At 39.8% G+C, this 14382-nt stretch overlaps 2 protein-coding genes across 4 annotated transcripts; one reads left to right on the plus strand and one right to left on the minus strand.

Moving 5' to 3' along the window:
- The first annotated feature begins 5696 nt into the window (after nt 1-5696).
- Nucleotides 5697-10207, plus strand: LOC121775329 (pre-mRNA splicing factor SR-like 1). Of its 3 annotated transcripts, none has more exons than XM_042172405.1 (5): nt 5697-5834; nt 6671-6977; nt 7095-7175; nt 8880-8951; nt 9065-10207. In XM_042172405.1, exons 2-5 carry the CDS (start codon nt 6687-6689, stop codon nt 9875-9877), a joined length of 1257 nt encoding a protein of 418 aa, XP_042028339.1. In that variant the 5' UTR covers nt 5697-5834; nt 6671-6686; the 3' UTR covers nt 9878-10207. The 3 variants fall into 3 exon arrangements, with proteins under 3 accessions (XP_042028339.1, XP_042028338.1, XP_042028337.1); XM_042172404.1 differs by having other exon boundaries at nt 5715-5880; XM_042172403.1 differs by having other exon boundaries at nt 5716-5907.
- Nucleotides 10208-10489: 282 nt separating this feature from the next.
- On the minus strand, nt 10490-12528 carry LOC121774044. The gene is made up of 5 exons (XM_042170960.1): nt 12275-12528; nt 12028-12064; nt 11690-11768; nt 10616-11075; nt 10490-10582 (listed from the first exon to the last, which is right to left on the minus strand). Exons 2-5 carry the CDS (start codon nt 12037-12039, stop codon nt 10519-10521), a joined length of 615 nt encoding a protein of 204 aa, XP_042026894.1. The 5' UTR covers nt 12040-12064; nt 12275-12528; the 3' UTR covers nt 10490-10518.
- Nucleotides 12529-14382: the final 1854 nt, after the last annotated feature.

Below are 14382 nucleotides of genomic sequence, written 5' to 3' on the forward strand. Positions count from 1 at the left end.
CATACCGCCAATAAATTAGAAGGGGCTGCCTCGTTCATCCCTTCAGTTGACTGTATCCCAGGTTGAACTAGGTACGACACGGTGATCCTATTGTACCACGCCATATAGCCCGGATTAATGCGACCATTCATTGTCGCCGTTGCATGGTCAAAAGTTGCTTGGAACCTGTCGTGGCGCAAGTCCCATTCATCAATGAAGAACTTATGTACCTTAGCCCAATCAGCGCCCTTCCTCCCACGACGGTGACTTTTACTCAAATGGCCGGAGCTATGTAGCATCCTATCACAGTACTGAGGAATACGCTGGTAGCGGTTAAATTGTCGGCAAACGCGTCCAGCCTCGTGTGCCTCGACAAATGACCAGCACACCAAATAAGTATCGCACAAGTACGATGCAGTCGAATCAATGCAGTGCTCAGGGAGGATACAGTCTGCATAGGGTGTCCACACAAACTACAAACAAATAAAATAAAAACCACGATTAATTTCATACTATACTAAGTAAATTCATTAACTAAGACAACACAAATAAAATTTACCTGGCCAGGACGAATCAGTGATAACTAATCACGATAATGAGCTACTGAATGTCGGGGAGCATTTCTAATTTCAGTAACTCGATGCCACCTATACATAATATTAATGTCAAAAGTTATCAACAAAATACATAATTATGTGAGCTAATTTAAACAAAAACATTACTTGGCTCCACACGGGGTATACGGCGTGTGCATAGGCGATATCAAGAAGGCTGGCCTCAATGTAGGCATTCTTTCCCACGCCCACAGCTGCAAGAGAACCATAGGTCCACCCACATATCTTCTCTGTCTGCCTACAGAAGCCTCGCACAAATAATGATACAGGTATGCTAAAGCAGCACTACCCCAACTGATATTAGCCACATCTTCCGGATCGTCTAAGGCATTTAACCACATAAAGGGGACCTTGCACCCTGTGGTGTCCGGTAAAATAAGCCCCCTAACAAGATCAGAGAATGTATACGTGCTCTTTGGATGTAAGCATACTCAGGCAGCCCATCACCCAACGACATCGTCGCTTGGTGGATCAGAGACGTCATCAACAAACCACCGTGCTTCGTTTCTGTTTCTGCGTCAGGTATCCATCCCAACAAATCTCTACACTTGCTTGGCCAATCTTCAAATCCAACAGGGTAGTCACGACCATTGAAAACATGCCCGTCTGCTCTCAAACCCCACAGGCTTTGCACATCCTGTAAGGTTACAGTAACCTCACCAACTGGAAGGTGGAAACAGTGTGTCTCAGGCCTCCAGCGCTCGATGAAGGCAATTATTAGCTCATTGTCCATCCTCATCGGCCTTCCACATTGCACCACGCCTCTGAACCCCCATACATCAAGCCAATACATCACATTTTCATGTATTGGCAATGCCCAAACCTTACTCTCCGTCCTACGAACTCTCAACACATTTGCTGTGCCATTCGCCAACAAGGAGGCTGAAATGTGTTCGTTCTGATGAAACAGTAGTGATGGATCCTCATGTCCATAACATAACTATTGTTCGGAACTTGTAGATGCCATCTACTTCAAAACATTCACCCAAGAGATACTAGCATTATATAACTTCAATGTTACAATTTTGCACAAGAATATATCTATTTTCTACACTTAGGGTATACAATGTCAAATTGAACCACTAACTTCTACAATTGACCGTACATACATGTGAAACACACAAATACGCAACAAAACAACACAAATAAGCAACACAATAACAAAAACCGACCATAAATTCTTCAATTTCATTATAAACCCTAACTTTACTAAATTAGGGAAAAGCTCCACAAATTAAGCAATAATTGATTAATGTAGCCAAATGGAAGGACAATTACCGAAATATGTTTGGAGTTTGGTTGAAATCTGTCGGAAAACGTCTCCAATCGCCGAAAATCGTCGAGAAACTCGCCTCTTCGCGATGCTCCGCTGCTTCTGTCTGTGAATTGGGAGCTTTTTGCCCTCTTAAGCCCGATTTATAGACGTATAACTCTTATGCGTCATTCTTAAACGACGCATATCCCTTATGCGTCATTCATTAACGACGCATAACCTTTGTGCGTCATTTAAAGACGCATAATCATTGTGCGTCATTATTTAAAGAAGCATAACCTTTGTGCGTCGTTCCCTAAAGACGCATAACTGTTGTGCGTTTCATTAATAACGACGCACAACTCTTATGCGTCACTCACTGAGCCGGAATATATCTAATTCTCTTCATTAAATTGGAATTCTATTAACACCCATTAACAAAAAAAGAAATTTTCCATTTTTTATTAGACCTCTTTACTTGCCACTAATAGTTTAAGACACTGTTTAATCAATTATATCTAATCTTAGCTTTTGTTTTGATTCAGATATATTGATAGAATAAAAATAAAATATACTAACATTTTATTTCATGGTTTGAGGGGACTAGAAATAATTATGGGTTATTGGCTTATTGCCATTCGTGGTTTGAGGGGGGGGGGAAGGTATTAGGAAAGAGGGAAAAACTGAAAATCAAAAAAATGGGAGAGAGGGAATAAATATGGGTAATTGTGTTGGCATTACCTAATGATACAGGTAATCAAGAAGAAAAAGGATGTGGGAGAGAGGGAAAATCAAATTTTGGAGAGGAGAGAAGAAGAGATAAAGGATAGAAAAGTAAATTTACTTGCTATTGAACCATATACAATAAATAAATCGGTTTTTTCTTCTATTAAACCAGTTTATGATTGTTCATAATGTGTTCACATAGCATTTTTCTTTGATGAAACCATGACTTTGTATAGGATTTCAATACACAAAATTATGTTTATATATTCATGATAAGTTTATGTAAAGCGAACTTTATGTATTTAAAAAAATTAGAAAAATTATTATACTATAAAATGCGACCTTATGTGTGCTTCACCTCTATTTGATCATTTGCCGTAAAATAAAATACTTCATCTATTCATCAACAATTCATTTGCATTATTTTAGGATGATAGTAATTTAAAGTCTTATTTAATTTTTTCTAATTTTAGATAATTTGACATCACATTTTATTAAACTATTATTAATTAATACTATATAAAATAAGATTTATATTGACTATTTTTCACCCAATTGTTTTTTCATTTTTAAATTAATTATTTTATTTTACGAAAATGTAAATTTCTATACATATTTATATATTGCTTTAGCGGTCCAACGACAATGGAGAAATTTCGGAATAAGGGACTCAATTCGCAGGCCTTTCGAAATTTAGGATTAAATTCGCTGACCTTTTGAAATATGATATCGTGACATGCGAATTTTCCGGAATAAGGGATTTTCAAATTTTTATATGTTTTCTCTTCTTTTTTTTATTATTTTTCTCACAATGTTTAAGAACGACCAAATTACCCTCTAATATTTTCACAATAATTTTGATTATATTTTACTCCAATTATTTTCACCGCCGAGGTGGTGGCAAAACTTGGCGTAGAGGAGGAGGAACAAGGTGAGGGAGAACATGACGGCGAGAATAGCGAAAGAGAATATGGAAGTTCCATGATTCTGATAAATTAATTGATCATTACAGAGCTGGAAAATTGGAGCTTTCATAATTACACAGCGGCGTTGATCTTTGTGATTTGCAAAATTGAGTGAATAAAATTGTTGTGAATAAGTAGATTAGAGTCTCCACTATAAGCGGACAGCCCCAATAGCCCCGCCCTCTTTTTTGTCCACAGCCCCAATAGTCCCGTCCCCTTTTTTGTCCACAGTCCCAGTTTATTTGTCCGCGCTCACAAAAATAATTGTTCGCAGCTATAAGGCGGACACTTCCAATAGCCCCAAAATTTTTAGCCACTTATCCTTTTATTTTTTTCGTCTATATTAAATCAATTAAAATTATCGGAATGTAAATAATTAGAAAACGAGGTAATTGCGACCGAATATTCGTTGTATTGGAAATGGTAAAATTATACAACGAACATTTAAAAATAATACAAATAAAAAAACCGCCACCGTCTACTCGGTGGCGAAATCGGATTCCTCATCCTCTTCTCCGCCGCCTCCCCCGCAGCCGCCGGCCGCCCCAGTACAATCCTCATCAGACAAGCCTAGCCGGCGCTGGATCTCCCCTATGAGTTTCCGGTATATACCCTTGATGACCGGGTCGGTTGCGGTCTCGTAGAAACGGCAGTTGTCCTGCAGTTGTTTCAACAACTGCACATCTAGGTTCTCCCTCAAGACCTCGTGGGGACCAGGGGCCATGGGTTGCGGTATAGGGGCGGGGTGCGGGATGCGCGATCCCGACGCGGCCGACGATAGGCGGGAGGAACTTCTAGTCACTCTAGCGCTTCGGATAGAGGCCTGTTGAGCTCCTGCCCGCTATTGCGCACAGGTGGCCCGGAATTTCGGACAATGCTCTAGAACAAGATACTCTTCCCACATGGTGAACTTCGACCAACCTTCCTTGTTGAATTGGGCCATAGACAGCCCCTTCACGGCTTCGCTTCGGCCACTCTCAGCACTGAGTAGGTTGTTCTCGTATATGGAGCTGAACCGCTTGGTGGCATGCAGAATCCTAGACCACTTTTTGCGGAGCTGTTCCCCGTCATGAGGTTTGGCGCATCGAGGTTTGAACTCGTTGTATGCCAACAAGACGCGCTTCCAAAAGCTCACCTCGGTCTGATCGGTGCCCACTATGGGTCCAATGTGACGGCATCCCACTCCCGCGCCAAAGCAATGGACTCCGCTTTGGAGTAGTGTGTGGCCCGTCCACCGCCGGCTGTCGGCGCCGCTGCCCTCACCGCCACCGTCGCTGCCCGAGCCGCCACCTCCACTGCCGGCGCCGCTGCCACCGCGGCTGCCGCCTCTTCCGCCGCCCCCGCCGCCAATGCTTCCACCCGCCCCAGCGGACCCGCCGACTCTCGTCGGAACGGGCGTCCACGCATGCTGCCGGCGTTTCCGGTACACCCGGACTGAGCAGACCCATCATCGTCTCCAGTACGTCTCGATCTGCATCGGTGAAAAGAGATTGGCTTGATTGGAAAGGGGTCTCCGGCCGCGGATGGTTAACCGCGTCGAGGTTGGGTCTGTAATCTCCAAACGCCTACCGACTCAAATTCCTCTGAAAAGGTTGGGGCGTGGGACTCGACCTCCACGGCTGAGATGGAGGAGGAGTTGGACTCGATCCCCACGGAGGGGGAGTTTGACTCCAACCCGACTGCTGGAAAGGATACCCGCCATATCCCGACGGCTGGGAAGGATACCCGCCATATCCATTCGTCAGTGCCGGGTTATTCGTCGTCTCCACCGTGCATTTTTAGAGAGTGAAAGTGTAGATAGTGAATGAATGAAGATTGTTTGAAAATGGTGTAAAATGAGTGGTGGTGGAGTGGTATTTATAGTAGAATTTTCGAAAAAAAAAATTAATCGGCAGCCGGCGCGCCTATAGGCGCAGCGATCGGGGACCGGCACGTCATCGCACATAACTCGCCGGAGGGCCGTCCGCCCCAACAAAAATCGCCCGCCCCGGGACGGACGCTCCCTCCACTATAGACCGGCGGGGCAATAACAGAATGGGGGCGGCCGGCCTAACTTAGTCAATTCATAAATATTATAAAAGAAATAATATAGAAAAAGAAAATAAAACATATAAAAATTCGAAAATCCCTTTTTACGAAAAATTCGAAAGGTGAACGATCCAAATTTCAAAAGGCATGCAAATTTAGCCCCTTTTCCGAAATCCCTCGCGACAAAGTATACATTTATAATTCAAAAGCCCCAAGCTGACGTATTAGGGTTCTCCTTTTTTTACATCGGAATTCTTCCTTTCATTCAAGGTCAGGAAAAGGATTCCAATCATCTGAAACTACAAATTTTCAGTCGGTTTGTGATTCATTGCTTCCCCCAATCGTATGTGTTTATGTCAATTCCGAGCGCTAATTGTCTATTTATTTTATTTTGAGATTATTTTTGAGCTGACAGCTGCTTTATGTAATTAGTTTGAGAAGCAAATTGAAATATACTAGGTTTTAAATACTATATTTTATGGTTAGGCGCATTCGTGATGGAACTTGGGTGTGCTGAATTCTACGAGTTTTGGATTTCATGTATTCTTCGATTGCTGTTGGTGTTATTGCGTTGTATGCGTTGCATAACAGAGTCTTTATTTGAGGATTTTTTGGGAATGGGAATTGAAAGATCGGGGAGATGGTTTGGATGGGAGAGTTGTGTAATAAGTGAAATGAGTATCTGTTTTGGAATTGATGGAGTGAACTTTGACTGATCTTTGATGTTATATGTTTCTTTGAAATTGTTGGAAGAAATCTTCATGTTAGTAAGAAAGTAGTATATAATATTTGTTTCAGGAGAATGTTGTTCAAACTCTCAAAAGAAAACAATGCCTCAGAACAGGAAACTCAAAGTTGTATTTTTAAAATTTAGAACAAACATCCTCTAACAGTGTATTGGTTTATTATAGTAGTATGATATTTTGCGGACAAGCTTTGTTAGTATTTTTTTTGCAAGAATGTAAACCAGATGTTTTTCATCTTGTTTGTCAGTTTCAATTTCTTTTTCATGTGTCTATGTGAGTTTGGTTATGGTTATATTTGTTTGTTATTGATGCTCTTCATTGTAATTTATTGACATGATCTTTTAATCAATTCCATTGTAGGACTTGGCTATCCATAATGTCTGAGATAAAGTCATCTGGGAGACCATTTGACCAATTATTGGAGAAAGTATTGTGCATGAACATACTTTCTTCCGATTATTTTCGAGACCTGTTGAAACTGAAAACTTTTCATGAAGTTATTGATGAGATTTACGTTACTGTTACACACGTGGAGCCATGGATGACTGGCAACTGCCGAGGGCCTTCTACTGCATTCTGCCTTCTCTATAAATTCTTCCTCATGAAGCTAACTGTCAAACAAATGCACGGATTATTGACTCACCCAGATTCTCCTTATATTAGAGCAGTAAGAAAAATATTTCCTGGTAGATAGGACAAACAAGTGTTTCCTATTTGCTGTTATGAGTTGCTTACTAAATTTTGGTTTAGAATAATAAGTGCTTGTTTGTGTATTCTTTTTCAGATAGGATTTCTCTATTTAAGGTATGTAGCAGATCCAAAGACTTTATGGGGTTGGTGTGAACCATACGTTAAAGATGATGAGGTATGACAAATATGCCTTGTCCGCTTAATCCTGTACATTGTTTTGGTTGTGAACTGGTTTCTTGAAGTTGTTATTATGTAGTTTGAAATGTATATAATGTATTATACTTTCAATGAACATGCAGAACAGATGCTCTATGTAATACTAAGTCGAGCCAGTTAACCAGCTTAGATGTCAGCATAGTATTTGCTATATCTTTAAATATATTAGTCAACCTGGGATGCTGATATTTTTTTAATCGTTACTGCAATATTTGTGAAAACATCCCAATTTCTACTCTTAACACATTGTCATTATTTAGCCAAACATTGCTATCACAAATTCACAATACTTTCCCCCAAACACTGGAAAAATTAATGAATACTTTCTCCTATAGTACTTTTGGATATTCCACTATTATTTGATCTTCTTTTCTATAACATTTCTTAGTAGTCATGCTATCTCTCACTGTCTGCAAGGGAATCTATGATTGTTCTGCATGGGTTATGTGTGGATTACCTCTTGCCTATATTATTTGGGAATTTCCTGTTGTGTGTTTGATGCATGATGGCCAGGATGGAACAATTTTACAAAATTATTCAATGCGGCAAGCCTTGGGTTGGGTGGCTGTGGGGATATAACTTTTCAAATCCCTACAATTAATGTTCAAATATGACCACATCTTCTCCCTTCAAATGCGATCACCCTTCAAATTGCCAAAAATAATACTCCCTCCGTCCCAACTAAGTTGAGTCGTATTCCTTTTTAAGACGTCCCAACTAAGTTTGAGTCATTTCCTTTTTTGACAAAAAACAAAAACATTCAATCGCTCTTACTTTACGCCATCACCTGCTTAACTCTCACTTTATCTTTCCTACTTTATTCCTCTCTCCTACTTTTCACCACAATTTCTTAATCTCCCACATTCCTCCAAAGATAATGAACGTTCCAACTCTTCTCCTCTTCTCTTAATTATTCCTTCTTTGATTCATATTCTTCGTGAATATAGCAGGAAAAGTAGAACACACATCTGTTAGTGCACCCCGTCGCCATGCGCCCCAGATTTTTACCTAGCCGCTCGCTGCGCCCCGCGCTCCTAACAACGCTGGGTGGGAATGAAAATAATAATTGGAAAAGGTTTTTTTATATTTTATGATAAGTATTGATGTTTTACTATCCCGGTGTTTATGCTCTCTTTCCACTTAGTATCTCATTCAGGATTTCTTAACCTGGAACATTTCTTAAACAATTTCCCAAGTTCTATAGTGGGTTTGTTAGAGAAGATGCAATGGTTGCTGGAAAACGTACCGAGGGAACAAAAAATAACTTGATATAAACTGACTTGAAGAACAAAGAGCAGAACAAGAATGGGATAATCATCAAAAGTGCCCATACGGTAACATTACCGTCCTAAATTATTTTCCTGGACACTTTGTTTTTCTATTGAGGAGCTATTTATAATAACTAACAGACTGCTAGTCAACTCTAACTTCGAAGATAACATTTAGACTCCTTAAAACAATAAACAACTAAAGATCATATTCTAGATTGTTGATAATCTGCAGGGATCAGGGAATGATATCTATCAAGGGAATGGACGATCTCTATCGGGCTTCTTAGGAATTTTCTTTTTTTCTCAGTACTATACATTGTTAATTTTATTTTTTCACCAAAACTTTTATCCATTGAATGTCACTATATTTTATGTTCATCTCTTAATTCCAGGAATTCTCTCCTGGTTGTAATGGCCGTATGACGACAATGGGTGCGTATGTGAGGGATTTGCTTCTTGGACAGGTTGTGCATTGTCTGTTCATTTTTAAATAAGGTTTTTGAGATTATTTCTTTTGTACCGTACTACCATCAGCATCTTTGTCCTTGAGTTCTGATATATTTTTTTCTGCATGCAGTACTACTTTGATACACTTCTTCCTCGTATTCCTGTCCTGGTGTTACGCACTATTGTTGCCAATTTTGAAAATATGAAGTTGCCGTCTAAACACTGTGGAGTTACTGGTGAGACCACTCGTGGAAGTGAAGAGACTGCAAGAAGACCACCTTCTGTCAAGGCTGCTCTTTCTGTCTCTTTCGGTCAACGTGCCCCTCATCGGACATTAACTAGAGATTCATCTCCAGTTCGGCGTACTGTTAATCATTCTTATGATCGCGGTAATGAATCAAGACGATCTCCCCATCATTCTGGGAGCCAAAATGGTGATTTATCTGATCGGGATTATCCTGGAAGAGAGAGAGACAGGGGCAAGGATGGCAACAGTGATCAAGAAAGAACCAGGGATCGCTATAGAGACAGGGATGATGAAAGGAGAAGAGAGCTGGACAAAGGTAAAGATAGAAGGTACGATGATTATGACAGAAGGTCCCGAGACTCCTATAGAAGGAGTTATGATAGGAGGGGCCGTGAAGACTACAGGAGAGAAGGTAGTTCTCGCCATAGCCAAAGCAGGAGCAGGAGCAGGAGCAGGAGCCGGAGTCGAAGTCAGAGCACCCATGATTATGGTAAGCATAGTGTAAGTAGTCACAATCCATTTAGCCATGAAAGTAAGGAGAAGAGATCGGCATCGAGTAATCTGGCCGAGCTTAAAGATCTGTACGGTGTATCGAGCAATCAAAAGGATGGCGTGGCTGAGACCTCAGAGGGTCGCCCTTACAGGCCCAGTGGTACTGAGGAGGTGATCAGACTAGGTGGTTCTTCATGGAGGTAAATCACTTTCGATTTGATATTCATGGTTATGTTATTCACTGTATAAGCCGACGAGTGGCTGACTGAATCATCACCGGAAGTATGGCGGACACATGGTTGTAATTTATGGCGTCGGTGTTCAACGGATGTCGATATCGATGCATAATCAAGCAGTGTGTAATGTATTTGTAGCATAATTAGCGAATGAAAAGGGGATATGAACTACTCTGGTTCTTGGTTATTGGTTAGTCTTTGGATATAATAGTCATTTTCCCCAGCTATGTCACCACAAACATACTGACATTCTTCACTTCAAACTAATAATGTTAAAGACTACAAACTATTTATATCAGCGTGGAATCATTTCCATTAAAAGAAATCATGTAACTAGAAGCACATTAATAGCTCCTATGTTAAAGATCAAAACTATATCTCATACTTGATGAATATGTATTGTGTTTAGTTTATTAGATTAAATTTTACAATTTATTTCTGGATGGATAGTCTTATGATAATTAAATTTCACAATTTATTAACCAAACAACTTCAGAAAAACCCAAATTTTTAATATAATTGGCATGCACAACGGTGTTGTAGAGGTGGTAAATTAAAGGAGAGAAACAAATGTGAATTTGTAGCCATGCCAAAAATAAGTAGATTTTTCTACTGAAAAATGAATGGATTATGAGGTGTGTTCCTCCTTGGTGGCAGCTGTTGCCATCCATACCCAGACTGCGGTGGTGGCTGTTGCTGCCCATACCACCCTTCGTTCCCCATCGGATACTGGTACGGCCCTCCTCTGCCATAAAACGGCATGCCAAAGAAGTTGCTCGTATTCTCAGCTGGCACCCGGTCAATAATCAAGCGCCCTCGTGGATGGATTTTGCAGAAAATATCTCTACACACTGTGGGACTAATCTTGGGGGGAACGTAGTCTTCGCATTTGTGCTCGTCTTTCTCTTCCTCCTTCTTCTGCCTGTTGCTGCGGTGGTGACGACCGTCTTCACAGCAGCAGTTGACGTGATTTTTTCCCTTTTCGCCACGAGCTTCGGATTTGTTGTGGTTTTCATCAGCATGGTTCATGGGCTGCTTGTCTGCTGATGATACAAGCTTGACCGGTTTGCCTAGCTTCGCAACGTTGTTCAACAACGTTGTGCCATCGATTTCGCCAAAGACATATACAAGATTTTCTTTTTCATCTATTAGAACGTTGTCCACCCCTTAAATTACGTCAAATGGAAATTAAATAGAGAAATTAGACTTGAAAATTATAACCGAAATCGATACAGAAATGAGGTCGGTTGACCGACAAACCGATCAGTTAGTTACTTAACCGATAAAACCGAATGCAGTTTAGTCCATCTTCTTAAATGTCCATAAATTGTACATATATAATCGAACTTTTTCGACATTTTACATCGAAAATCAATTTATAAATATGATCAATTAACTTCAAATAATTTACATGCTAATCATTCCATAACAATTTAGGAAGATATCAAAATTTTAAACTAAATATCTACAACTCTAAGAATTTTTTATTATTATAATTGAATATTGTACAACTATTTGGAATCAAGCTCGCAAATATTTGTGGAGAAAGAAATACCAAAAATTTAATTAAGTAAAACCTACAGCCTAATTAAACTAATGAACTTAAAAGTTGGTATGGGCTTAAATTTAATTATAAAATTATAAAATTGAATTTATCAGATACCGATCTCATGGTGAATCCCACAACCAATACGGATACCAAAACATTTCTTCTTAGTTCGATTATCGGTTATACCACCTCATCAACTATCAAAACCAAAAATTGTGGAGAAACAAATACCTGCCATTTTCCTTATTTTTTTTGGGACACCATTGCGGCATTTGTCACAACAATTGATCCGGATAGATAGAACTTTGGTCTGCATCACACAAGAAAAATAAAAATAAAAATTGAACTTGGAGTAAAATCAAGTAAATAAATTAGGTGGTGATGTAGGTAATTTATCATTGGAAAATATCAATGTTATTAGTATATGAAAGATTCGAACGAAATCTCATCTTTTCTGGAGTATAAGAAAACATTCACATAATAATTTGCCAATAATATCGCAGTTCAAATCATTGTGTAAGTTTAAATTATTCCTTGATTGTGGAAATATTCTTCTTCCCATAACTTACCTCATTAGACATTGGATTTTTGTGTGTCTCAAACTAACTGCACAACAACATTGTGAATCAGTCAATTAGATGAATATTTTCCGAGTGAAATACTATGATAAAATACTAGAAATACCCTCGATTCAAGTCATGAATTCAAAGTTTGAGCATCCAATTGGTATAAAATACTACCAATTCAAGTCTTAAAAAAAGCAATTTGATCGAGTATGCTACAGAGTATGCAATTTAGGAACATGAATAGAAATACCTTGAACTTGATTGAGATTGGGATTGGGAGAGAAATCAAACTTGTTCTTGAGATTTTTGGTGTGTCGCCTTTGGAGAATAAGAGCAATATTGTGGGGTTTAAATGGTTTTACTCTATATGCCCAAGTTGGGGGATTTGATTCTCACAGGGATTGAAGGTTAATTACCAAAATTATTGGAGTTTAAATTGAGGAATTAAGGCAAGAATCAATTCACAAATTTGAAAAGATTTGAGGCAACAACCCGGCGCTGGAATTAGACAAGAAATCTCTTTTTCTTTTTCTTTTTTGTATTTGGGTTATATTTTCTTGTAAATATTTTGAGCCCACGAGGTTGTACCTCACTTTAATTTCTCCGTATAACCTAAAAATTAATTTCTTTTATTTCTCTTATTTGTAAAGACAAATTATTAATAGTATTTAAATTGATAATTTGGTACTCCCTCCGTTCTTTATTAATAGATGTATTTCTTTTGGACACATAGTTTAAGAATAGGGTGTTAGGTGAATGATGATGAATAATCTAAGAAAGAATAAAGTAAGAGAGTGTTACTATCTTGGAACTTTCCAAAATAGAAAAATGACTCAATTAACAAGGAACGAAGGGAGTACTTTTTTCTCTCTGTTTACTGTACCTAACAACTCATTCTAAAATCATGTATCACTAAAAAATATGGACATCTTGAGTAGGATGGAAGGAGTAGTAAATGGAGTATCAATTAAAATGTACTTGTAAATATGATTTATTTTTTCATGGAGTAGTATTTTGAGCATTGAGGTGAGTGTTTTGAGTCCGAAAATGAGGAGGAAAATGGAAATTTCCTAGCATAAGGTACTGGGGAAGTTGATGGGATTGTGTGAGGCATTGAGAGCATTAACCCCGGCCTAGATTCAAACCCCAAGTCCCCTCCACGTCATCATTATGCCTAATTTTGAGGCTCATGCCACAACTCTTCTAACCCTGCAGGCCCCACAGGGCTCATCCAGGCCACAACTATTAAATTGCACTATTCACAATTTACAACCTATTTTTACGCGTGAAATAAAAAAACGTCGAACAATTAAAACACGGAAAAGTCGTTCTTCATTGGGAAATTGAAAATTACAACATAGAATTTTTTTAAAAAAAATCTACATTAAAACATAACGTCAATGCTGGAAAACATTGGCGCGTGACCAAATTTCTTCAATTAGATCCGCTTGGAGGCGAATATGTGCTTCTTCTTGGTGCATCGCAGCTAAACGGGCCATGACATTGCGTATGTTGGGAGGAACACCCTGCAAGGGAGGGTCGGTGACAATGTGGTTACCGGCGGTGCTGGAGCTTGCATCGTCGCTCCATGCCGTGACATTTTCTCCCTCGTCCTCAACGATCATGTTATGCATTATGATACATGCATACATGATGTCGGCGATTAGTGGACGTTGCCATCCATGGGCCGCTCCCTTCACCATACCCCACCATGCTTGGAGGACTCCGAATGCACGTTCCACATCTTTCCGCGCCGCCTCTTTCTTTTGGGCGAACAATGACCTCTTCGGCTTTGTCGGACATGTGATAGTCTTCACGAACACGGGCCATCAAGGGTAGATCCCATCTGCCAGATAGTACCCCATATTGTACTGACGTTGGTTAGCCGTGAACTCTACGTTCGGCGCTCACCCGGCACACAAGTCGTTGAACAATGGAGACTCGTTCATCACATTGAGGTCGTTGTTCGACCTAGCGACACCACAGTAGGCAGGCCAGATCCAAAATCATTGGTTGGCAATGGCCTCCAACACGATCGTCGGATGTGTGCCTTTGTGCCCGCTAGTGTATTGTCCTCTCCAAGCTGTTGGATAATTCTTCCACTGTCAGTGCATACAATAGATGCTGCCCAGCATCCCGGGGAAGCCGTGGACCCGCTCGTGCATGTTCACCAACCTCTGGGTATCGGCGGTTGTTGGCTTTCTTAAGTATGTATCCTTGAATGCTTCGATGACTGCCCGACAGAATTTAGCTAAACAATCCCATCCAGTATGCTCGCTTACATGGAGATACTCATCGAACATATCTGCAGTAGTTTCGTAAGCGAGTTGACGTATGGCAAATGTGCATTTTTGCAAA

This window comes from Salvia splendens, chromosome 17 (genome assembly GCF_004379255.2).
Source record: "Salvia splendens isolate huo1 chromosome 17, SspV2, whole genome shotgun sequence".
Lineage (NCBI taxonomy): Eukaryota > Viridiplantae > Streptophyta > Magnoliopsida > Lamiales > Lamiaceae > Salvia > Salvia splendens.

Bases quoted from the DNA above. Each gene is read 5' to 3' on its own strand.
- LOC121774044 (XM_042170960.1), bottom strand. The intron at 11,076-11,689 runs GTATTTGTTTCT...ACGTAATTTAAG, and splicing joins AAAAATAAGGAAAATGGCAG to GGGTGGACAACGTTCTAATA. The intron at 10,583-10,615 runs GTATGGGCAGCA...ACCGCAGTCTGG, and splicing joins CCGATGGGGAACGAAGGGTG to GTATGGATGGCAACAGCTGC.
- LOC121775329 (XM_042172405.1), top strand. From the start codon at position 6,687: ATGTCTGAGATAAAGTCATCTGGGAGACCATTTGACCAATTATTGGAG. The intron at 6,978-7,094 runs GTAAGAAAAATA...ATTCTTTTTCAG, and splicing joins ATTCTCCTTATATTAGAGCA to ATAGGATTTCTCTATTTAAG. The intron at 7,176-8,879 runs GTATGACAAATA...TCTTAATTCCAG, and splicing joins CATACGTTAAAGATGATGAG to GAATTCTCTCCTGGTTGTAA.